The sequence below is a fragment of the Varroa destructor genome, unplaced genomic scaffold (assembly GCF_002443255.2).
Source record: "Varroa destructor unplaced genomic scaffold, Vdes_3.0 BEIS01000003.1, whole genome shotgun sequence".
Classification (NCBI taxonomy): domain Eukaryota; kingdom Metazoa; phylum Arthropoda; class Arachnida; order Mesostigmata; family Varroidae; genus Varroa; species Varroa destructor.
In genome coordinates, this window is record NW_019211456.1 from 8,462,248 (window position 1) to 8,488,330 (window position 26,083).

At 38.1% G+C, this 26,083-nt stretch overlaps 1 protein-coding gene and 1 long non-coding RNA gene across 6 annotated transcripts; one reads left to right on the forward strand and one right to left on the reverse strand.

The window, feature by feature from the left end:
- Positions 1-252: 252 nt before the first annotated feature.
- On the forward strand, positions 253-26,083 carry LOC111247967 (cell adhesion molecule Dscam1-like). Of its 4 annotated transcripts, none has more exons than XM_086982644.1 (16): positions 253-401; positions 617-1,030; positions 1,661-1,813; positions 2,416-2,823; positions 3,007-3,159; positions 5,414-5,830; positions 6,309-6,461; positions 21,246-21,393; positions 21,514-21,691; positions 21,824-22,255; positions 22,353-22,497; positions 22,799-22,894; positions 23,090-23,281; positions 23,640-23,810; positions 24,027-24,247; positions 24,409-26,083. In XM_086982644.1, the coding sequence occupies exons 1-16, from the start codon at positions 344-346 to the stop codon at positions 24,478-24,480; spliced, it is 3,411 nt and encodes a 1,136-aa protein (XP_086838770.1). In that variant the 5' UTR covers positions 253-343; the 3' UTR covers positions 24,481-26,083. The 4 variants fall into 4 exon arrangements, with proteins under 4 accessions (XP_086838770.1, XP_022655321.2, XP_022655320.2 ...); XM_022799586.2 differs by lacking the exons at positions 253-401; positions 617-1,030; positions 1,661-1,813; ... (2 more) ...; positions 5,414-5,830; positions 6,309-6,461 and adding exons at positions 6,799-6,939; positions 7,066-7,470; positions 8,102-8,254; ... (2 more) ...; positions 10,379-10,795; positions 11,228-11,377; XM_022799582.2 differs by lacking the exons at positions 253-401; positions 617-1,030; positions 1,661-1,813; ... (2 more) ...; positions 5,414-5,830; positions 6,309-6,461 and adding exons at positions 10,656-10,795; positions 11,228-11,358; positions 13,042-13,214; ... (2 more) ...; positions 14,908-15,309; positions 15,931-16,077.
- On the reverse strand, positions 6,083-17,881 carry LOC147756483 (uncharacterized). Of its 2 annotated transcripts, XR_015323078.1 has the most exons (4): positions 17,786-17,881; positions 17,562-17,671; positions 16,460-16,700; positions 6,083-7,449 (listed from the first exon to the last, which is right to left on the reverse strand). It is a non-coding gene; the product is annotated as an uncharacterized LOC147756483 (long non-coding RNA). The 2 variants fall into 2 exon arrangements; XR_015323077.1 differs by lacking the exon at positions 17,786-17,881 and having other exon boundaries at positions 17,562-17,699.

Here is a 26,083-nt window from a genome sequence, read left to right on the forward strand (position 1 = left end):
CAAAAATCCCTCACTTCCACGTGTACGCGCGCTATTTTTTCGGAGCAGACAGTTTAAGGTTGCAATACATTTACTAATAAAGCCAAAATTTTTTCTTGCATATGTAGAAAACTTTTTTGAATGTGTATCTTACTACATTCATTCAGTCCGTAAATGATATTAGTCAATGAAAAATCATTAATTGGAAGATGGCTTTATCTAGAACACTTTTCTGCCGGTCCCACCAGACGGCGCTACCTGTATCAAGCTACTGATTGCGGGTTTGACTCCATGTTGATTTTGTACAGCCTCAACTAAGTGTTTCTGTCTCGCTTTATATCCCTGAGCTCAGTGTTTTGTAGCAATGAATGCGGTCGTGGTCATTTGTGGTATTCTATTGGCCCCGACTACTACTGCGCAAGGTAAACTATAAGTCATAAAATATTAACCACATTAATAAATTTATATATGGAGTTAAATTTATATTTACGTGCGTATAGAAAAGCAAGCATATTAATACGTAAGTCAAAAGAGAGCTAATAAAATTAACAGTGTCTGTCTCCCTTTGCACAATTAATAGGTCACTGCTTTTATTTGTTATTTAATAGATCAGAAACTAACAAAAATGTATTTTCAGCTCCGCCGGAGATCACTCCCTTCAAGTTACCCCCGGATTTAGTTGAGGGGCGCCGTTTATCACTGTTCTGTTCACTTACTATTGGTACCCCTCCAATATCCTTCTCATGGGCAAAGGATGGCTATGCTGTGGGCTCGTTACCTGGTATAAAGGTCTTCCACGTCGATGAGTATCAAAATGTGTTGCAAATCGAAAATGTGTCTGTGGATCATGTTGGCAACTACACCTGTTCTGCTAAAAATGCTTTCGGCACAGATCAAATGTCAGTTCGATTGGCTTTGAAATTCAAGCCTCGTTGGACTATGTCTAACATTGAGCAGGATAAAAAAATTCTTACTGCAGTGGCAGGTCAAAGTCTTGCTGTAGACTGCAGTGCCGTGAGTTACCCGGCACCAACAATAAAAATACTCAAAGGTAAGTGCCGCGACAACTTGCACCCAAAGGGGTGTCTTTAATATGGTTACAAATATGTGGCCAACTTAATTCAAGCTTTCTTGTAGAATTTTTTTTTGGTAAGAAAGGTAATATTTTTGAGATACATTTAGTTGAGAAGAGTGACTCCAATAGATATTAATGAGATACGGTATGCATTACGCGGCCTATTTTACTTTCTTGGATTAGATTCCATTGTGATGCATTACGAAATGCTTTTTCAGAAACCTTATTTCCACAGGATGCTGTATTTATTTGCATTATTTCTTTATAGCGTTGTTCTATCCAAGTCGGTAGTACTCTATTTAACGATATATAAAATACACAGTGTAGAAACCTCCACAAAGACTAATACAACGAATATTTTGATTTTCCGTTAATCGTTAGACAGTTTTTTTTAATAAAAACTATTTAGAAAGAGTATAATAACTGTTGTTTGTACTTACTGTTTCGACACTTTGACATTTTCTACAATAGTTCGAACAATTTTATCTAACAAAATATATCTATGCTCTGTCTGACGATAAATATATGATAAAATGTGCCTAGATTTTGACAAAACTGGCCGCTTGTATCAGAATTACGATAAAATAGACCTTGCCTCTATTTTAGGGAATCGTGAGCTAAATTCTGGCGGGCCACATCAATTACAGTTGGGTGTCATGACAATCAAGCGTGTAGAGCCCGCAGACAAAGGCGAATATACCTGTGTAGCAGAAAATGTTTTGGGAAAGATTCAGAAGACCTTGTTCATCGCACTTAGCGGTAAATAACTGATATCTCTAACACCAGTTCGTACCTAGTCCGCGAACCACTTTTAGCGCCAAGCGCCCTTTTTCAAAGCATACACATTTTACTAATTCCTTTAAAGAAGTCACTTTTGGTTGTGACTTATTTGCACTTCTCCCATAATATTTAAACATGACTGCTTTATACTTCTTGACCTCGACAATCGTTAGCCTAACTCGCCTATAAAAATATTAAGTCATATAGAAGTTGTCAATATGTCCCGCAAGACGGCGCCACCTGTACTGAGACAATAAGGGCAACCCGCCACAAGATGCTAACTGTTATGGCGTCCGTAGTAGGGAAAGAAATCCCGACATGGCGCTCCAATTTACGAAAAAGTGGTTGGTTTTCGGATTCATTGTTTGTGAATTTTCACCACTTTTCTCGCAGGGTAAGTATATCTCTATAGTAAACACCTATGTCGAACCATTATCGTCTTCTTAAGGCTAGAGTATCCAAACCATTTTTTTAAGAAGTAAATACTTCTACTAATAGACAAAATATGTCTATTCTGTATATGCATTCAAGTTACATGGAATATTTAGCATGAAATAATGACAAACATTGTTCATTTTTAGCGCCTCCCGATATCAATCCATATAAAATACCTGATGATCTGGCCGAAGGTAAACGGCTTTCGATCATGTGTTCTGTCAGCTCCGGCACGCCTCCGATTTCATTTTCGTGGTATAAAGATGGCAATCCTATTACCAATTTAACGGGTGTAAAAATCGCTCACATAGATGACTTTCAAGATCAACTACAAATCGAAAGTCTCTCTCGAGATCACGTAGGCAACTACACATGTAATGCGAAGAATATATACGGAGCGGCCCGTATAGCTGTGCAAGTGGTGATGAAGTTCGCACCAAAATGGCTGCTTGACCAACAGGATACTGCAACAGTCACTAGAATTGTAGGAGAAACCGTGGAGATTAATTGCCGCTCTAATGGCCATCCAACGCCGGATATAAAAATATATAAAGGTAAATAAACGCTTGTATCTGTGTTCGCAGGTATGCTACTGGCTTAATGCGAGTTAAAGTACTGGAAACGATGTTCTAAAGAAACATTTCAACAAAAAAGTAACGTCTGACTGAGCAACACATATCCTTACAAAAACAATATATTTCTAATATTTTCTTGCTGGCATTTTTTTTAATCTTCAGGAAGTCGTGAAATTCTGCTGGATGAACGTATCCAGCGGAATCTTGGTTTACTCGTCATTCGACGTGTAAGTGCCTCTGATCATGGGAAATATCACTGTGTAGCAGAAAATAATCTCGGAAAAATTCGCAAAACCGTCATCTTGACGCTTAGTGGTAATGTTCTCAGCAAACAATAGCTCTAAATTATCTATATGTAATTTAGCAAAATGTGTGATTTAAGTCACAATTAGTAAAATTGACATTAAACTAATCTGTGTTTGTATCTGGACGATGCTATCGTATTTGAGGGCTATCTCAGTGAATAAATTCATCAAAGCTTTGCTGGCCTATTGTTCAAAGCATACGACAAGTATGCGTTGAAATCAAGATTCAGTTACAAGGATTTCTACTCTTTGTATAGATGATTATTTATGCCGTGATAGAGTGCAATTATTTTGTTTGTCACAATAATGTAACGTTTAAAAAAAAGTGCAACAAGACCAGGAAATCGGCGGGGCCCGTATTTTTAAAATGTCCCACAACGGAGAGTTACTTGTACAGCAGTTGGTGTGCGGAAAAACCAGTCTTTTAAATAACGTGAAGTTAGAAAAAGCTTGAATTGATGAAGTACCAACATAAAGCAATGGAGTCGATGTCGACGATATCACAATTCATCACTGTTTTTTGATCTCTCCTCTGCTACGGAAGTTCTCACAGTGAGTACCTGTAGCCCGTAGATTAGGAAATATATTATATTATAGTGTAATAGTATAGTAAAACTATAGTTTTCATTTCTTGCTTTCAAATTACTGGGTACATGCGCCAAAACGTCATGCAAATACGAGCATTTTCATAGCTCCGCCAGAAATAACCAACACAAATAAAATAGTAATGGTAAAATGCCTGATGGTCTATCTCAAAGTCAGAGGTTATCAATGTCCTGTTAAGCAAGGTCAGGTGCACCTCTTGTATCGTTCACCTGGTTGAAGGACGGAACCGCAATAGAAAATGTGACCAGAGCTAGAGTTGTTCCCTTAAACAACTCTCAATATCCACTGCAGATTGAAAGTCTATCCGGTGATCATGTGTGCAACTCTACCTAAATTCAATTCTAAATTCAAAAAAAGCTGTGCGAATCATTTAACGGTTCCCTTCAAAATAAATTTTGGCTGCAAGCAAGAAGCAACAGGAATGGCTGGATATTTTGTTCTGATAGACTGTCGGGCAAATGGGCATCCGTTTACATTTTTCAAAATGAAAAAAATATTTATTCCTAAACGGGGTTCAACTATCAAACGAGTATTAACCTATTCAATGAAAAGGTGTTATATAACATGGAAATAATAATTCGCCTATCTCAGGTATTTTTTTTGCAACGGTAGTTTCTTAAAGGCTTTATTTTGTTCTAACCTGTAAACAGCATCTGGTTGTGGTAGGCATTTTTTGCTGTAAAACATGCATTATACGTGCTACTATGGTTCTACGAGTTGTAACCATTCATAGCTTTTTAGGCCACTATTTTACTTTAACTCTCATAAAAAAAAACTGAGCAGAGATAACGGTAAAAAAAACAGCGATTTTGTGCTGTAAAAATTCTAATCCATAACACTAATGGTATGAAATTATAATTTTTGAAGGTACAAATGCCGACAGGCGTATAATGTTTTTAGGAAACCGCCGAAAAATCTTCAAAGAGTAACAACAGCTGGATTCAAGTTCTTTAGCAATCTCAAAGATGCAGGCAGACAACAAAGGCGACTGTGCTTGCGCTGCTGAGAATATGGCGGGAAAAATTTGTGAAATAGTTTCTGTCGTGCTTTGCTATAATAGCTGCATACCTCGTGACATAATTGTTTAGCATGCGTATTTAAGTTCAATTTTTTTACAATGTATGCATGGCAACGTACTATTGCAGTAGGTAAAAAGTTTAGTGAATTTCGCGCTATGTACATATATAAAAACTAGCCCGCCTAAAATTTAAAGCACACGGTCTTTGCTTCTAATTTAGATATGCATCACCCGAAAAATACCGGATACTGAAATAGAGAACTTCTTATCTTCAACCACACATATTGTTGAAGCAACGCATGTACATGGCGGCATTTCAATAAGTCGGCGAAATTTTCTCATAAAACATTTAAGCCATTCCAAAGTGTACCGCGAGGGGGAGCCACATGTATTTAATATGACATGGTGTCGTCGCCGGACTCCAAGTAAAATCAGAATAGCGTCAGCAACCATATAGAATTCACAACTATGAAATCAACGTTGCTTCGGAGCTTTTGGATATGTGGTAGACTCTTAACGTTTGTAAACTCACAAGGTGAGTTGTTTAGTTTCTACGGTTCCACTATCAATAAATTATAACTGTGCATGCATATACTCGTTAGCTGATTGAATTAACTGCAGATTAAATTTCTGTTTTCAGTACCACCAGAAATTACACAGCACCGTATATCTGACGACTTGGAAGAAGGCCAAAGGCTTTCCATAATATGTTCTGTAAAATCGGGAACGCCACCTATATCGTTCTCATGGATAAGGGATGGCGATTCAATTGGAAATCTACCTGGAATAAAAGTGATACATGTCGACGATTTTCAAGACCAGCTACAAATTGAACATTTATCTATCGACCATGTTGGTAATTACACGTGTCACGCTAAAAATATCTACGGGACAGACCATATGGCGATTGCGGTAGTAATGTCCTTTGCACCCAGATGGATCTCTGGAAGAATTGCTAATGAACAAACACTACCTTTAACGGGAGTGGCCGGAGGGGTCATTCAAATAGATTGTCGTGCAAATGCCTATCCGTCTCCTCATATCAAAGTCATGAAAGGTTTGTGGTCCTATTATTAATTTTTTTTTTGAAAAATAATACGGTAACTGAATGATTTTTTTACCGCCTTCTTATAATATACTTTCTTCAAAACTTTTTGTAAGTATTATAAAATAGCCTTCATTTTTTATCGTACAAACGGGTATAAAGCAACTTTGCCTATTTATAATTTAGCATGTATATATATATATAGCATATATATAGCGCATGGATAGTCGCGATTTTTGGATCGAGAAAGTAAAAGTAAAGTCGTAGCTTGTGTATAAGAGACACTTGATTTATTATAGATAACAAATAGTTTTATTATAAAGCACAAATGGCCCTTCCCTCGAATTAAGAATTTCAGCTATTTACTTTTTCGATGATTGCCCGATTAGAAATAAATGTTTAAGAGCGTTAAATTGTAGTCTCTTTGTGTAATTTAATTTGAAATTGATTTACATTAAGAAATTAGACTAAAAATACATTCATTTTTTAGGGGATCGTCAGGTTCTTTCCGGGGGTCGATTTCGTCTCGATTCTGGGACGTTAACGATTCGTAACATCGACGCCACTGATAAAGGCGAATATACTTGCTTTGCCGAAAATACAGTGGGGAAGATTCACCGAACATTCTCCGTTGTGCTCAGTGGTAAAACCAAATTTATTCATGTGGCAGATAGAAAATATATTGTTTTTCACTTGGTTAGTTTGGTCACGATAGAAATATAGCGAACTTTATTTAATTGATAAACCAGAATCGTGGTTTTGTACCCGCCTAACATTTAAAGCATACGACGGACAAAACCACATATTGAATTATTTTTCTTTTCAACTCTTTATATTAGTGAATATTAAATAGACAAATACGATTTTTCTTTGATTTAAAAGCCGTGTTTATAGAAGGAGATTGTAAAGACGTTGTTGAATTCAAGTTACTATGGCAAAATCGTTCCAAAATGTCCCGCGGGAGGGAGCTACAAGTACCAAATACAACATGGTGACCATTGCGACGCTCTGACTAAAGCTAGAACAACGTTGTCACTTGGTGAAGCTTGACACTATGGAATTTACGCTGCTAAAAAGTTTCTGGATTTTATGTAACGTTTTCCAACTTGTAGAACCTCAAGGTAAGCTAATATCAGCATTAATCTTAACCACGTGCACACTATGCTCATAAAAAGTATATAGAAAGCAAATGAAAATGTCGATGTTTACTGCCTGATATCTACCTCGCACTTAATGTATTTTTTTAGCTACACCGGAAATTACACCGCAGAAAATTCCAGATGATCTGGCCGAGGGCCAGAGATTGTCTGTGATGTGCTCGGTGAGATCGGGTACCCCACCCATATCGTTTTCCTGGTTAAGAAACGGAATCGCTATCGGAAGTTTATCCGGAGTAAAAATAGTTCATTTCGACGATTTTCAAGACCAACTGCAAATCGAAAGTTTATCGGTGGAACATGTTGGCAATTACACATGCAACGCCAAAAATCTTTACGGGACTGATCATATGTCAGTTCAAGTGGTAATGAAATTTGCACCTAGGTGGGCGACTACAGACCATGCGAAACTCGTGACTGGTGTGGCGGGGGAAACTGTTCTCGTGGACTGTCGTGCCATTGGTCACCCATTACCTACAATCAGAGTGATTAAAGGTTAGAAATTAGTTTTCAAATAGGCTTAGGCTTACCGGTTGTGTGAAAGAAACTATTAACTTTACAAGTAAAAACACAGGTATACGGACTGTCTCAGTTTGCAGCAACCTATCCGTAAAATTTGAGTTCCTCTTTTCGCTGTATATCCTTGTATCAATGTAACGCAATAACAATGCATCAGGTGTTTTTCATGTTTCATTCGATTAAAAATATGCAACTTTGGAAAAGCATTTCTAATTCTAGTTTTAGCCCTTCGTACACTATAATCAGGTTATTTTCTCTTAGATATACGAGGCTGTCATAGTCAAACATAAATATATAAGCTTCTTTCATCGTTTATTTATACAAATAAGGGTTATATCTAGAGTTATTATGTTATATATTAAATGTTGTAAGCCTAAATACGTAATAAGCGTACTTTTTGCATACAAACAGGCCACCGCCTTAATGCTCAGCTTGAAAAAGATAACCCTAAGTTTTACTTTTTAAAAAGATCACATAAATAGCTGAAAGTTATTTTATGCAATTAGTGTCATTCTTCAAACAGCTATTATGAATCCAACATACGTACCCAGGTATGTATTGGATTTATGTAGCAGTAGTAATTAAATATTAAATATTTCTCTTTCAGGAAATCGCAATCTTCTTTCAGCTGGACGATACCGCCTAGAATCGGGAGTTCTAATAATATCTAGGGTAGAGGCCACCGACAAGGGCGAATATACTTGTTCTGCTGAAAATCCTATGGCGAAAATCCAGAAAACAGTATCGGTCATTTTAAGTGGTAAAAAAAATTTTCATCAAAATTACTGCGTAATTAATTACATGAATAGTAAAGTGTTAGGCTTCTGTTATATCCCTGATTAATATACCTTTAGTAAAAATCCATCACTCAGATACTACAATGTATTCACAGAAGCACCTATCGCGTACAGCATCCCCAGTGGTGTTTTCTATCCAAATTTTGAAGCATATTGTAGTTTTGTAGGTAGGTCTTTTCAAGTAATCACTAGTCACGGTAACAAAGTATGCTCCCATATATTTAGGCGCCAAAGTTTGGAAACAATTTTAGCAATTAGTATATCCAGAAAAATTTAATTTTAAAAAGTGACAGTTGTATCACTATTTCCCACGGGAGAGAGCCACAACGGTGTATGACAATAAATAACATGGAATTTGTCGGCTACGGTTTCGCTCATAGTCGTATTGAATAGGAATGATATTAGCATTTTACACATGTGTGATAACGAGGCCAGGGCTATTAAGAAGTCTCTAAGCTTCTAAATGCAGTGCTTTTCGATTTATGTATTCTCAAGGTGAGTTAACTTATGCCTTGTGCTGATATTATCATTATATGACATTCTGTAGTGATAATTAATCAAAATACCACATTATCTTTCTGCCATGATATAGTGGAATCGTTGACTATAATATATGTTCAATAATTCTAGCTGTGCCGGAAATCGTGTTTTAACGTAGCCCAGATAGCTGGTCCAAACGGCAGAGGCTATCCGTGATGTGCTTGCTGAGCCCATATTTTCTGGTTAAAATGTGGCAACGTCATCCGAAACTCACGAGAAGTGAGAATAGGTTATAAGAACGATTTCCAGGCTCAAATCGATATTGAACATCTATCTGTAAATCTGTACGGTTAATAGTCAGAATGACGATAAAGTTTACATCGGTAACATGTCGATTTAAGAAATAAATGCAGCAGGAGACTGCTGATCCAGTGATCATCCACCAGCTATCGTTAAGTTCAGATATAAAAAGAGGTAAAAAAAAGTAACTGCTGTTTGTTTTCACTGCATTGAAACTATTGGCATAGTTATCCTTGTGTGACCTACATGTATGTCTATTTAGCTGCTGGTCGTTATTTAAACCAGTGAAGTTGTAATATTGGAATGACAAAAGTTTGCTATCCGATGTTACAACTAACCATAATATCATTTGTTTGCTGGGAATGTTATTTGCGTATAATAGCAGTTTCTAATGCATGTGAGCAAATCGAAATACCACACCAGTAAAAATGAACGATAGTCTTACATTCGTTCCGAAATAGCCATAATTTATCTTTTATTTTGTAATAAGCGGACGCAGTTTTTGGAAAAATTTAGGAAAAATCACCTTTATATTACTAATTTAATAAGGTAAGCCATGTCAATTATTTACTTCACAATTTTTTTTTGCAGGAGCTCGTACTATTCTATCTGCAGAACGTTACCAAGAGGATTCGAACCGATTTGCGGTTCGTAAAATAAAGACCAACAGAAAGAGCGAATGTCTGTATTGCTCCCGCAGGCAAAATTCAATGAACAGTTTTTACCTGTCTTAGTAACAAAGTTATAATTCATTAACCTCTCGCAAACCAGTAATGAGATTGCATGTTTTCTTTAACAAAAAGCTTACTTTGCTGATTGAAAACCGCGCCTAATATTTAAAGCACACGATATTATGAGAACACTTAAATCAACATTTTTTCTACGCGCCATTTCATCCTGGCGTTAAACTTATTTCTTAAGCTACATGTATTTTCAAAGCAATGCTTGTTATATAATGTATAATATATTCACCCAGAAGAAGTTCATTAAATGTAAAATAGTTTCAAAATGTACCGCGAGGAGGAGCCACATGTATCAGATCCAACATGGCAGCTTTCACCGCGTTTCGACTAAAACTGGCATGGCGTCGATACATTGGATCGAGCCAACCAATATGAGCTCGCTGTTATTTGGAACTTTCTGCATATTTTACTCTTCCTTTACACTTGTGCATTCTCAAGGTACGTGTATAAAATTTTTTACCCGATTTTCCGAAGCGCTTTCGGAATCCAAAGTTATTATTTGTGCGTGCGGTGTCATGTATACATTAAACGTAGTCAATTACATAATATATTTAAAACTTGCAGCTGCACCGGAAATCATTCGTCAACAAATTCCAAATGATTTAGCCGAGGGACAAAGGCTTTCTGTGATGTGCTCCGTGAGGTCGGGAACACCTCCAATTTCGTTTACGTGGCGTAAAGATGGAAATTCAGTTGCAGCTTTACCAGGAGTGAAAATTTCTCACATTGATGACTTTCAAGATTTATTGCACATTGAAAGTTTATCGGTAGATCACGTTGGAAACTACACATGTAATGCAAAGAACCTGTACGGCTCAGGTCAGATGTTTATTCATGTAGGTATGAACTTTGCACCCAAATGGATTGCATCTGTGCCCGGTAATGAGCAAACTGGCCTGGTGACAGCTGTAGCTGGGGAAGCCGTCAGAGTGGATTGTCGAGCAAGTGGCCATCCGCCCCCAATAATAAGGCTACTAAAAGGTAATCACCAAATCCACGGTAGTCTGAATATCGTAAATATATATAATTTTCTGCCTATACTGAAAATTTATGCGTAAGATTAAAGTCATTGGATGGTTTATGATATCATCTAAAGGGACATAACTGTCTCTCCCGATCGAGTGGTATGGTCATCTAACGATCATACGATTTTTTAATTGCTTTAAGTATTAATAGTAACTGAGAAAGCGTATGATTTCTCACTTGCTAGCCTATTTACTTTGTTAAAGCTAGCTACTTGATCAGGCCAGTAAACGCTTTTAGCATGATTACGTTGAGCAATATTTGGTAAAGGGAAAAGAAAGTAGGATAAAATCCTAACAGATCGCAGCTTAATTTATCAATCTGTACATGTGACAAATTATTAAAACACGCACGAAGACGCGCACGCCTAAAATGTAAACTCTTTTCCAGGAAACCAAGTCCTCTCTGAAAAACGTTATCGACTTGATTCTAGCGTACTGACAATTCCAAAAGTGGAGGTCACCGACAAGGGCGAATATACTTGTTTTGCTGAGAATGCGATGGGAAAAATTCAAAGGAAGGTTACTATAATGCTTAACGGTAAAGTGTACGCTTAAGTAGTTGTTGTAGTCACTGTGTTTATCGCTCCTTGGATATAAAAGCGTATAAGAGGTAGCCATTCACGTCAGTTCTGGTGCGGTCAGTGTACATTTGAAACACAGGAGAACTGAATCTGTGAATTTAATTTGTGTAGGTGTTCCTCAACTAGATGAAGCGACAGAGATATTAATTATAGCGATACGTTTTATAAAGGGAGCCACATGTCTTACACTTAGCATGATGTCGGTGTTGTTTTCTGCGCAATATGCGGTCGATGCTCCAAAACGACCTGTATTTATTTTTCCTTTGTGAAGTGGTCTACTCTCGAAGTAAGTTATTGTTGCATTTTAGATATACTCAATAGATGGAATACCTGACCTCCACAACTAATTTTACTAAGAAAAACTAGATATATAAATACAATATATCCATGTGAATGAAAAAAAAACGTGTTTCGTGTTTCAGCTACACGAGAAATTACACTTACAAAAGTTCTGAATCATTTGGTTGAGGGCCAACGGCTTTCACTAATATGTTCTATGAGATCAAGCACTTCATCTGTATCGTTTTCCTAACAAAAGAACGGAAACTCAGCGGGGACCTTATTCGTGGGTGTCAGGATTGCTTACGTCGATGGTTTCCAGGGTTAATTACAGATCAAAAGCCTGTTTGTAAATTATGTTGGTGACTACGTGTCCAATGCAAATAATTTATATGGGGCCCACCATATGTTTTTTGATTTTCTTATGAAGTTCTTACCGAGATGGATCATAGCTAGTGATAGTGCAATAATTGTTAGAGCAGTAGCCGGCAAAAGTCTACAATATGACTGTCGCGCAAGTGGACATCCTACTTCAGTAGTGGGGATTACCAAAAATAAACTGCTTTAGTTGTGAAAATATTCTGCAATTTTTTTAAATAATCGCTAAAAGGAGATAGAGCTACGAGAAGGGATTGGATTTCTAATATGTTCAATATATTACCTTATTAGAAAAGTTCGTCTAGGAAATCTTAATCGCGGCTAAAATTGGCTTAATAAACTAAATAAATTGCATGCATCTACGCCTGCAAAATATACAATTGCAGAGGTATGCTTAACTTATTTCGTCTAATTTTTTTTTTAGCTTTCAACGTTAAACTTCAACTAAATATTTTTAAATCACTTCCAGAAAACCTTTCCATAGACTTCAGAAAGTAGTTTCCATAGACCACCAAGTCGTTAATAAATTTAGAATATCAACTATCCAACAAACTGATTCCTTAGACAGAGGCGAATATGTCTGCCAAGTTGGAAAATCAACTGCCAAAGTATAGGGAAATATGATATTTGTGTTGAGCGGTACGTAGAACAAATCGTTATCGGTGGGGGCTGAGCCTCATTGGATGGTGCGTAAACAGATCCGAAAACTAACGTTTTTGAAGCCGATTTAGGTGGGGATTTCAAAGTCACATGATGGCGGTGTAGTTTAAATTCAAAGCATACAGCATATACTCGAAGTGAGACAGGTTGATTATTTTTGCTCCAAAGATTCTTTTCCTTGTGCTGTATTACTAGCTTCGCATAGTATAGTGAAGTTCCGATTAACCCTTTTGCAAAAAGAAAGCAATTGATGCATCTTTTATATCCCGGAAATGGTCGACGGTTTGTCGTCTTTTATGAATAGTTTTCAGAGTGTCCCACGAGGGCGAGCCACTAGTGCTGCATTCAACATGGAGTCACTCGCCTTGAATGTAAATGCCATTGGCGTCGCTTTCAATATGTGGTTGAACATGGATTCATTAGTATCACGCTTTGTTTCTGTTATCTTGTGTGTCGTAACGACAACAAGTGCCCAAGGTACGTGGTTTACGTTTTTATTTGCTATCGTTACTTGTAAGTTAACTAAACACTCCTCATTGAAAAGTCTATTAAGAGCCATGATATACAAATGCTTAATAACCTGCCACAAATAAAATTTATATGCTATTTCCATAAAACAACAGAATTCGTGAAATAACAAAATATAAAGACGGACAAGTGAGCTAAGTTTAGCAGTGCCCAGTTGGTTACAAAGTAATTCTCTTTAATTTGAAAATTTAACGCTCATGAAATTATACGTACTATAGCTGATTGTATCAAAACCTAGGGAGATGAACAGTTTTTCTTTTTATGTTTCAGTTGCACCCGAAATCGCTCCACACAGGAGCTTGAATGATCTTTCGGAAGGAAAACGCCTATCGTTAATTTGTTTAGCGACGTCCGGTACACCTCCCATCTCGTTCTCTTGGTCAAAGGACTCCGCTCCGATTGGAAATTTGTTCGGAGTTAAAATTGTTCATATCGATGACTTTCAGTATCAGCTACAGATCGATAAATTAACAATCGAACATGTTGGAAATTATTCTTGCAACGCCAAGAACATATATGGATCAGATCATATCACTATCCCAGTTATTATGAAATTCGCACCTCAGTGGGTGTCAATAAATCACGAGACTCCCATTGGAGGAGTCGCAGGAGAATCAGTTCAAGTTGATTGCAGAGCCATTGGACATCCGCAGCCTACTATAAGAATTCTAAGAGGTAAGTGCAGCTATCTGTGCTGGGTATAAATTCATTTTTCTAATATTTTTAAATTAATCTATGGCACCCCCGAGTTCGAATCCAAGGAAGTGTGAGTGAAAGAAAGTGGTTTGCTTTTGGTTAGTACTTGCTGATCATTCAAGAGTTAAGCATAGTTCTTCGGTTTTACGTTTAGCCGCATGTGTTTCTTCTATCATATTATGGGTACAAGTTAGTAGATTGTTTGCATATACGAAAAACACGCATTAAAAAAGCGGATCTTGTTTAATTTCAGAGTCAACTGTTATACCCGATGACCAAGTGGTGAATGGCCTTTTGACTATTGCCTTAGTAACTTCCCGTGACAAGGGCGATTATCAGTGCGAGGCGGTAAACTCCCTGGGAAAACTCCTCAAAACTGTTACCGTATCTCTTAGTGGTAGTGTGCCGCTCCTTATTTAAGACAGACGAATTTTTTAGATACACACATACAACTCGCGCAATATGTACATCAGCCATACGCCTAATATTCTTATTGATCTTAAGCTTTTGCATATTTGCTAGATTGCCAAGATCTGCTGTGCTTTACGTCTGCGACATTCTTAACTACAGAACAGTTAGAAATGGTTTGGTTAATAGGCGTCGTTGATAAAAGTGTCTACAAAATGTCCCACTAGGCGGCGCCATGAGTACTGTTTCACAGAAGACTGCACAAATCTTAGGTGATCGCAAACCAAAGCGTAGCAGCCGTGTGTGCAACATGATATCGATTGGCTCCATACGATCACTCTTAATTTGGACTAGTCTATCAATACATTACGTTCAATGCCAAAGTAAGTTCTCTTTTTCTTCATGAACATGTATACAACCTTTGTGCTTACAATTAGCAGGCGTAGTAGAAGTTTCTAATTTATCACGTTCCTAGGAAGCTGCATAGATGTTTATTATATACATTAGCAAGTTAAACTAATGTCTGTGTGTTTTCCAGTTCCGCCACAAATTGCGCCTTTTAAAGTTCTTGAAGATCTCTCAGAAGGTAAACGTGTATCTTTGATATGCTCCGTGACTTCAGGCTCTCCTCCCATCTCATTTTCGTGGTCCAAAGGTGGCCGTCCTGTCGGTCCACTGACTGGCATAAAAATTATTCACTTCGATGAATTTCAAGATCAGCTCCAAATAGAAAAACTTCGCTCTGAACATGTTGGAAATTATACTTGCAATGCAAAAAACTCATTTGGCACAGATCAAATGTCTGTAGCTGTAGCATTGAAATTTAAACCATTTTGGAGAACTGAGGAGCGTCGACGCATACTCGCAGTAACTGGTGAGAAAGTTCAAGTGGACTGCAGAGCCGTCGGGCATCCGGAACCGACAGTGAAAATATTTAAAGGTAAATTTTTTGTCATCCTACAAACGAATAACCAAAGTAACAGAGATGCGTGTTTACAAAATGTGATTATGGATTAGTCTATTTGACCTAAATCGAGCCCGCTATCGCAGGTAGCTAGGTAGCCACTGACCGTGTTAGTTCCGTTTTCGTCTATTGTAATCAAATTTTATTTATTCACCTTTGCTGGGGGTAACCAAAAGTTTGATACAGCCTTCATATATACAGGTTAACAACACAATATCCCAAGAGAGGGTATATAAAATTATTTAAAATAGTTTGCGTCTTATGAATATTTGTGTATTAATTGCCTACCAGTGCTTTAGGACACAGACTAAAGCAGTGTTCTTTAGCTCACCTTTAAAGATCGGCCATGAGGTCGAGTCGCGAATGTTAAAATTGTTGACACATTTACAAGCACACATTTCATGGGCTCTCGTATCCTATTTGGAATTACAGCCAAATCCTTACTCCCTCTTCTCAGTATACTTTTACGTTACGGCAATGAAGGTAGGCTCGTTGAAGAAAACGACATTCTTAATTCTAGAGAAATCTCATCACCGTATTTTGAAAAACTCAGATCAATCTGTTAATCTAAAGCGACTGTTACTTTTTACATTTCAGGCATAATGGAGATTAATGACCCACAACTTAACGTTAATGGCTTGCTCACGATAGACCCGGTTTCATTCGCTGATAGAGGCGAATACCAGTGTGAAGCTTCAAATTCTCTCGGCCGAATATCTTCCAGTTTTACACTAATTCTTAGTGGTAAGGTGCCGAAACACCAAAGCGCCAACGTTTTGTTGCAGACGAATCTATTTGATATGAAGACGATTTTTTAAGGAGAGTCGGCAGAGCCTGTATTGAGACAAACTATGAATTTGTGTTAATTATAGGTGCTGGAATTTTATTTTAGGATATACATGATTTACATAAAATTCCAAAAATAATATTGTGTAGATGACGATCTAATTACAACGGGTCCCGCGAGACGGAGCCACCTGCACTGTCAATTAGTCGTCGCCGGGCAGCTGTATGAGGTAGGAGAAAAAAATTGCTGTAGTGTTCTGGCATTACGACGAGATGCTCTTACAAGCCAAAATAAAACCGTCATGGATAGTTTTACTTATCATGTTAAAGCGTTGGATACCTTGTTTATGCGGAGCACCCCCGCAGATTGCACCTTTTAGAGTTCTCGAGAATCTTGTAGAAGGCCAACGTCTATCTTTGATGTGTTCCGTGACGATCGGGACTCCTCCAATTGCATTTTCATGGACAAAGGACAGCAACCCAGTAGCATTACTGCCCAGTGTTAAAGTGGCCTTGGTAGACGATGATCAGGAACAATTGAAAATAGAGAAGCTTTCCTCAGATCATGTTGGTAATTATACCTGTGCAGCCAAAAATGCATTTGGATCAGATCAAATGTCCGTTAGCGTTGTCCTAAATTTCAGGCCACACTGGGTCAATAATGAATCCAAAGTGATAAATGCAGTGGCTGGCGAACAGCTCAAGTTGAACTGTGAAGCTATTGGACACCCTCATGCTACCATAAAAATAAGCAAAGGTATGTTTGTTCGTGTAGTTTTCTCATAGATACAAATAAGTAGTGTTATATATTTTAACAAAGTATAGTATATCAAGATATACAGACGCTTCTTTGAGCGCAGCCACCGAGGCCCACAAGAATCTGAAAAGTGGGCGTTAATCACACGCACAAACCTAAGTGTTAGCTCTATAATTGCATAGTTAATTTTAACCTACTATACCTTGTTAGCATACTATATGCGAAATATAAAGGGATGACAAAGCAGGCTGTCATATACATAATCCTTATGAATGATATATTATAATTTTCTTATAATAATCCCACTCACACTTTACTTTTTCTTATTACCTATTCTCAATTTTTCTACTACTGGATGCTATTGTGATTTCTAAAAGATGCCGCTAGGGGGAAGCTTATCTCTATAAAAATGAAAAAAACTTGGTTTAACTTTTGCTTATGAATGAATAACAATTGGTATCATTTTACCTTTGGTAACAAAACCAGCTTTCTGAAAACTCGCACACAGTAAGGCATCATCCGTATGGGAAAAAATTACGTCACCGTTACATATATGTATATAGCTTGAGCCCACGTTAGCCAATATAGCCATGATGATTATTTTATACCAGTATTGCACTAAGTATGTAATATAGATTTAGAGAACATATCTCATTTATTCTCTAACGAATTAAATATTGCTTACTTTTAGGTGGCTTGGAATTCACAAGCACTAGGGTGGTAAATGGAGTATTGACACTCAATTCGGTCACCCCATCTGACAAAGGGGAATACACCTGCGAAGCTTCGAATACTCTGGGAAAAATCAGCAAAACAATAACGATATCTTTAAGCGGTAAAACCGAGAATTCACAAACAAAAGCATCCGATAGTTTTTAGTAGTTAAATATGTCTTCTTTATTCAGGCACCTGAATATAGATATGAACAACAGTAATCGAAGACCACTAGCTTCCTCCTGAAACAACCACCCGACTTTCGAAGTACGCTAGGTAAAAGTGTACAAATAGTTGGAGGATAATATTTTTCAGTGCATGTCATGTATAATGATTCGCTCTGATACAATTAATACTGTTAACTTCACATGGCAATAGCTTGGAGAAACTTAAAGGTTTTCATGCACGTCAGGGATGCAAAATTACGCAATACCTGAAACGAATATTAGATATGTCCCACAAGGCGGCGCCACCGGTATGGTACAATCGTATCACTATGTTTGTGTTATGGGTAAGGGGTAACCTACTGTAAAGACTAGGATTGACGAATTCAACATGGCGGCGGTAACCGCGAAATGGTTCTCCTTTTTGTTCGTTTTGACACTCATTCGACAAACTCTAGGCCAAGTTCCGCCTCAGATATCACCTTTCAAAGTACTAGAAGATCTTTCAGAAGGAAAGCGCGTGGCACTTGTCTGTTCAGTATCTTCCGGAACTCGACCCATCTTGTTTCAATGGCTAAAAGAAGGGCAGACTATCGAAAATCTTCCAAACGTCTATACAGGTCAGACTGGCGAGTATCAAGCTAGCCTGCAAATTGAAAATCTTTCAGCTGATCATGTTGGCAATTATACATGTTCTGCAAAAAATGCTTACGGCTCAGACCAAATGTCTGTTGCAGTGGTACTTAATTTTAAACCACGTTGGATCAACAACGAACCAGAAAGTAAAAATGCGGTGGCAGGCAATATATTGAAAATAGATTGCAGAGCAATTGGTCGCCCACAGCCCGTTATCAAAATCATCAAAGGTAAGTTGATCCACTTAACGTTAGTCCACTTTTTGCTGAATTTACTTTTAGTTAGACATATGTTTGTAATAATAGTAGTGCTCAATACAGTGGTGCAAGTGAATTCTGAATTTAATTTTATCGTACTTATTGGAGATTAGGCTAGTAAAATGTTACGGCTTTTAAGCTTACAGCTTATGCTTACAGCTTTGTCTACCTCAATTAAAGATGTGCTTATCTAGAAACAGCTACCAAAGTCGCTGATAAAACCTAGATCACTGCCTCGGATAGCGTACCTTAGATAATTTCTAGTGTTGGTGAAAACACATTCTACTAGCTACCATATTCACTGAACTATCACAGTTATACGCGTGCGGGTCATCCTGTTCACCAGCGGGGCTTAGTCGTTTAAAATCATGTAAAGCCGTTTAAAGAATAGCGTCGAAAAATGTTTTATCGAAAGTACAGTATCAATACATTATTATATGATCTTTTTCATTTGCATTTAAGATGGCTGTTTCACCTAAAGTTAAGCGTTCACCACAACCCGAATTCAATCGTAGGTGTTTTATTCGAATTTGTATGTTGCCCAATTTCATTGATGAAATTTACTAACACTATATTCCATTTCAGATTTAACAGAGCTCACTGGCGGGAACATCACGCATGGCTTATTAACAATTAACACGGCATCAGCTTCCGATAAAGGAGAATACGGTTGTGAAGCTTCAAACTCTATGGGAAAAATCTCTCGACGGATATCGTTGACTCTCAGTGGTAAATCGCGCGCTGTCTTCAATGCAGACGAACCATTTGCCTCATTCATGAAATTAAAGTCGAATGACTCTGTTTTGGAAAAATGCACCATACGTTTTATTATTACCACATAACGATCGATCAACACCTGTCCTGTCAGCAGTTTCTGTCCATAACAAAATAGATTTTTAGAAATCTTTACAGAAAGTGAACTAACATTAGTCCACAAATGTCCCACTAGACGGCACCACTTGTATCACAAGTAGAAGTGCTATGTGTACATTTCAATCTGTATTCGTAGTTCAGCTTATTGAAAATTACCGAAACGATGCCGTTCTTTTTCATTATACTTTGGGTCCTGATGCATCAAGCACGAAGCAACGGTAAGTTTGACGTACACCTTATCAACCTTAAACAATAACCTTTAATAAAACAACCTTTAAGAAATTTGGATGAGTTAATAGTATACACAGATTCGTGATACCGAAAATGGACTAATATTTATTTTTTTTTTAGCTCCTCCACAAATATCGCCTTTCAAAGTGCTCGAAGATCTTACCGAAGGAAGACGACTAGTCCTGGTATGCTCAGTATTTTCTGGAAGCTTTCCAATTTCCTACCAATGGCTAAAGGATGGCTCGCCTGTGAAACTGCTTCCGTATGTACAAATTGTGCATGCGGGTGATTTTCAAGATAGCCTACAAATTGAAAGACTTACTGCCGAACATGTTGGTAATTATACGTGTAGTGCTAAGAACGCATTCGGCTCTGATCAGATGTCAGTGGCTGTCGTGCTACGATACAAACCCCGTTGGATAACTACGGGTGATGATGTACTGAAGCTGGACTCGGTTGTTGGAGACGAGCTGAACGTCGACTGCAGGGCTAATGGGCATCCAGTACCAAATATACGGATCTCAAGAGGTAAGAACTCGTTATGTAAGTAGTGATGAAGCCTTGTAAATAAAATCAATTCCTGTTAATATTACAAATAAATATAAATCCTGTCTAGTAATATTGGCGTGACGTGTTTCTATTGCAACCACGTACATTATGATTTACCACGTTTATTACATTATAGTAGTTCTTCTAGAAACTTTTGATCATATTAATATAGCAACTTTATATATACGCAAATATGTTTCGTCAGGATTATATATATCCTTTCCTGTCAAACTTGTTTTTTAACGCTATCCTAGTTTTACGTGTTCAACAATACATGATCGACAAGCGTTTAAGGTTATTAAGTTACACGTTTTTAACTTTCGGTTTCAGGTGGATCAAGCTTAACTTCAACGAGTCGGCTTCATGTTCATAATGGACTTTTGACAATAAAATCAATATCACAAAATGATAAAGGCGAATTTATTTGTGAGGCTTCGAATAGCCTCGGAAACATAACGAGAACCATTTCTCTTAGTCTTACGGGTAACCAAGTGACTATTTATAACAAACTTCATATATGGAGCCTGAACGAATTGTAGACACCATATTTTTAAGATTTCCTGTGCAAATTATTCTAAGCAAAGTGCTTACCACCAACGAATTCAGTATCAGTAATTGAAACGAACCACTGCCCAGTGCTACGCGGTAGAGGACCACATAGTACAGGATAAAGAACAAGGATATTGCAAATAACCATAACAATGCTAAATGGCATTTTTAAGCTATTCTATTGTATCCATAGCAAGCGCTCAAAAGGCCTAACTAATCACCCGAAATAATATTATTCATAATAATACGTAATACTCGTTTGCGCAACTACGCGCCATACTGTTATTGCGTAGCAGTGTGCAGTTCCCTAAATTGTGAACTTTAGTTACAGCCAACATATTATTGATGGTGCTGAGTTCATTTGGAAGTATATTTGTTTTGTTATTTCTTCTCCAGTGCCGGCTCGTTTTAAAGAGAAGACTTCAGTTGTGACATCTCGGCGCTCTGAAACTACTACTCTCAAATGCTACGCCGTTGGTGACCACCCCATTTCGGTCGTCTGGTCAAAGGGAAATGTCAAGCTCGACAAAAGAACTAGCTCAAGGTTAGTTAAAAGCTTAGCATATCTTTATATGAATTTTAGGTAGAGATTCGTATGAATTAAAACTGTCTGGCGTAAAAGTACAGCTTTTTGTCTTACAGGACCATTCTTTTATTGATACAGATACCAGATCATCGAATCGATAACAACTGATGGGTTGAGCTCAGAACTGCGAATTCGAGAAACAGATCGAGCGGATTCAGCGCTCTACTCGTGCCATACAGAAAATAAGTTCGGCAATGATGATAGAAAAGTTAAGCTCGTTGTTAAGGACGTTCCAGGCGCCCCTCAAGATGTTAGGGTAAGAGAGACTAAATATGACTGTATACTGTTCGCCTAGTACCTAGACCTAATCTAGAAGAAGGTTTAATGTCTTTTGAGAAGTGAATGTAGAAATTCTATATGCGTTCGACTTTTTTGGACATAATTTCAGGTGAAAGATATTTGGTCAAGATCAGTGTCCGTATATTGGACACCTTCATATGATGGAAACAGTCCAATATCGAAATACATCGTTAACTACTGGAAACAACATGGTGTCTCTAATCGACCACAGGAATTTGGAGTTCCATCAGCACAACACTTTACCCTTGTGCGTGACCTACAGCCTGGCACCCAGTACGTACTCAACGTGTTGGCAGAAAACAGCATTGGCAAAAGCGAAGGTTCACGGACAGTCACGTTTACAACGAACGATGAGGAACCTGAGGCACCTCCATTGGATGTTAACGCTCTTACCCAGGGCCCGACTACTGTGTTGGTATCGTGGAAAGCACCCCAAAAGGATACTTGGAACGGCGATATTGAAGGCTATTATATCGGATTCAAGCCTAAGAATTCAAATGGAAGCACGTCGTACAAAAAGGTTGCTAACACAAAAATCGAGTAACGCAGAAACAATATAGACTCGTTCCTTTTAACTAAAACGGCACAGCAGGTAACTATGCTATTTTCTGTTTCAGGTAGAGCAGAAGAACAACATAACCCACGAATACATTCTCCAAGGCTTAAATAAGGGAACAGAATATGAAATCACCGTGCAGGCTTACAATCATGCAGGATCCGGACCTATAAGCCCGCAAAGGCTCGTAATGACCAGACCCGGAGGTAACAAAAACTTAAAAAAATTAATTAAAATGCTAAATCCTTAACTACGTTTTTTCCGATTAAAGATCGTGACCTTGATGAAGTCAGAATGAGCCGATCGCTAAAGTCGACCGACTAACTTACCGCTACATAAATATAATGCGATGAACTATAGTAGACTTAACTTCTAGCAATTACGATAAGTCTTGCCGCTCAAAGTCTATATCGAAGCTGGTCGTAACTACAAATATATGAACAAGCCATTGGTATAACACTGACGATTTTGTTTATTTATAATCATAGTTCTACATATTATTTACAGAGGATTCTCCTGACGTTCCACGGCTATTCGTCGACGCGGTCACTATGGATTCGATTAAGGTGCACTGGCAACTTCGCACAGGCGGACAGATTCTCAGTAAGTTACACTTGAGACTTTTTAAGGTAAAAATCAGTAGCACTTAGTACAGCTGGAGGGAGCGAAAGGTTTCATCATCAATATCTTTTGAAGTTTCTCTTTAGGTACTCAAAGTAAACGAAATGTTTTTTTCGACTATGACGGATAAATTATTATGACGACAAGATTTTCCCTTCGACATTTACATTGTTGCAGATTACACAGTTCATCACCGTCAGGCAGATGGGGGCGCGTGGCTTGAGAATGTTATTGTAAACTCAACCGACAACAGTTATGCCCTGACAGGTCTTAGAAGCGGCACAACATATGAAATATTTCTTACTGCTTCTAACGGAGCAATGAAAGGCGATCCATCACAGATCCTTAAAATCCAGACGCTCAGATCACGTAAGCGTCGTAATATGTTTAGTCAAATTCAATAGCTCATCTATAAGGTATCCCGAATAGCTTGCAATAGCAAACTCATCGTAATCGTTGACTTAATGACAAGTTGTCCTCTGCAGCCATTTAGAATACTAATGGGGTTCGCGCTTAGCGGTTAATCATTCCTGTGTGGCCATTTACAAAAGCTAACATCAAAATTGGAGGTATTTCGCTCTCTGTTAAAAGAGAAAATCTAGTAGGGGTACATTTCTGGCCTCGATGAATTAGCATGCAACTGCTAGACAATGCTGTGATTGTATCGCAAGCGCTAATGGCTCTTCTAATTGCTCAAACCTAAATGTGTATTGCGTGGAACCTGCAGCCGATATACTGGTGGAGATTTTCGAGTCCGACGGAGATCTCCCGATCTATATGAATATGTACCTCACGGTGCCCGCAGCAGCGCTTGCTCTGGCCATTATCGTCATTGTGGTTAGCTCATGTATTTGCTGTCGACAAATGAAAAATGTGCAACAGCCAGTGCCGCCACAAGGTAAGTACTAAATATATAGTGGAATATATTTCTACTATGTGTCATATTGTAATTTAGGTTACTACTTAATTCTACTTCATTGTCGAATGCATTATGTATATATAGAGTGTTAAATTGTCACACTGGAAACTGGAAGCTTTTGGATTCGTCTAGACCAAGAAAGACCTGTATACAAGCACAACATCGACTCTATCAGACTCTTGTTTGGTTTGCTAGGCGAAATGGCCTTATACGGGACCATGGTGCCACAGCGTTACATGGACGCCGCCGGCAACGAAGTAACGGTAACGTATGGCACTGTGCCCCCTGTTGACCCTGGAGCTATTCAACTTCAGGCCCAAACAGTGCAAATGCAAACTGCAGGCACCGCCACCGTCGTCCCAACAATTGCCAATGCAAACACGACCGGTACATGGAGTCGTAAAGAAGCGCCGAAGGTAATTTGCCACATTCTGCTATATGACTAGAATACGTCCTATTAGTTGTGACGGAACGAGGGCCTTTGCTCGCACTGACAGAAACGGTGCTTTCGTAGATCAATTCGCAATAGAATCTCCGAAACGGTATCTATGAGGTAATAGTTTAAATACTGTTTCAGAATCGGCCATTACCGGTTCCATCGGAAGCGAGCGACAAGGCGACGGGACATCTTTACGACAGCGCCCAGTAGAAGGAAAGAAGTAATAGCACGACTAACAAGCTCGATCCAACAACAAGACATGGCCTAATTTTCGGTCTCACACTTTCAGTTGAAAGCAAGTGTATTCAAAGCTGCCTCCCTTCCTAAGTTAAATTAAACTTACGGGAGTGGCCCATCGGCGACTTGAAAACCTCGATCGTATCATTGTCAAATGCAGAATCGTACGTGAGATTCAACAACCTTAACTGAAACGACAGTAGAGACTTATTTTTTCAACGGACCATCTTTGAGTTAAAGTCCATTTATGCCGACGTATCGCTCGTTCACAGACAGTACACATAGTACGACGGCGGGAAACTAAGTGACGAGTGCTCATAAGATTGGATACTATGGATTTGCAGTATCAATATGGATATTCGTTACTTGGGTCATCTACAGCCAAACCAAAGTGTTCGTGGTATACATTGTTGTTTTTTTATTGTCTAGTCAGATCTAAAATCAGCACGAAACGCAAGAATGAATACCATTTATAACTGTGTGACGTAGCCAAACCACTATTGACAAAACTCACAAACGAAAGCCTTTAAAAAATAATTGCAGATGAATGATTAGATACTGTTTTATATGACTAAATGACGCATCTGATCGTGAATGGACGAGTGACTATAAATAAACATAACGTAACTGCCCCTCTTATTGTTTACATCGATTGGATCGATAACGAAAAATGGAGCTTGCATGTGACATTTTCTCCCAATTCGAAGTAGTGCATGATGCCTTTGTACATATGAAGAGGCATGATGACTGCTTAATTTTTTTTGTTTACCCCGGCGATATCCAATGATCTCAATTACGTACGCTTACTTTATCCTACAATTTAATTATCATTCATTTTTTTATTCATCTAGTCAAATGGAGTAGTAGACTAAAACAGAACCCTCTATATAGGTTACTTTGATTCTTGAAAACACATGCTAACAAATATAGTCGGCCAGCAAAGAGTCTCTGGTCAATTATGCTGAAAATGATGACAAGTCTTAATTAATCTCTATAGGAGTGTCAAGCGTGTGCGTAACTTCTACCTAAAGTGGTAACGTTCGTAAACCTGCCCCGATAAGCATCATAAGTAGCTGCAGTTAGAGATAGCAACGTCGTGCGCTTAGAAAGCACTGAAATCGTCACTTCCAAATAGGTTCAGGTATGCTCAAATAATGCGATTCGGATGCATGCAGTTGAGCGTATGGGCTTATGATTCACAATGTAACTTTACAAATGGAAGGACGTCTGCACAGGTCGATTGTTTCACCTTAATCTGCGAGAGAATACGTCCGAAATGGAGCATTGTACCATTGCGACATAGCAAAAGCATAGATTAAACCGATGTAGAGATTTTAAGTTAACTAAGGACTAATTTAGTTACGGTTTCGCATAGTTATACAAGTAATGTGTGGGCTGTGTCTCTGTCGAGGCGCTGCTCCTGTACTCAATAAACACTTATTATATAATCATGTTTATACATGATACTATAATGCAAAAAAGTATGGACGAAGAAAATGAACTTTGATTGTGAGCTTAATAATTCTACGAAGCAATTTGCTGCAATAAACATAATGTCATTGTCTAGACGTGAAAA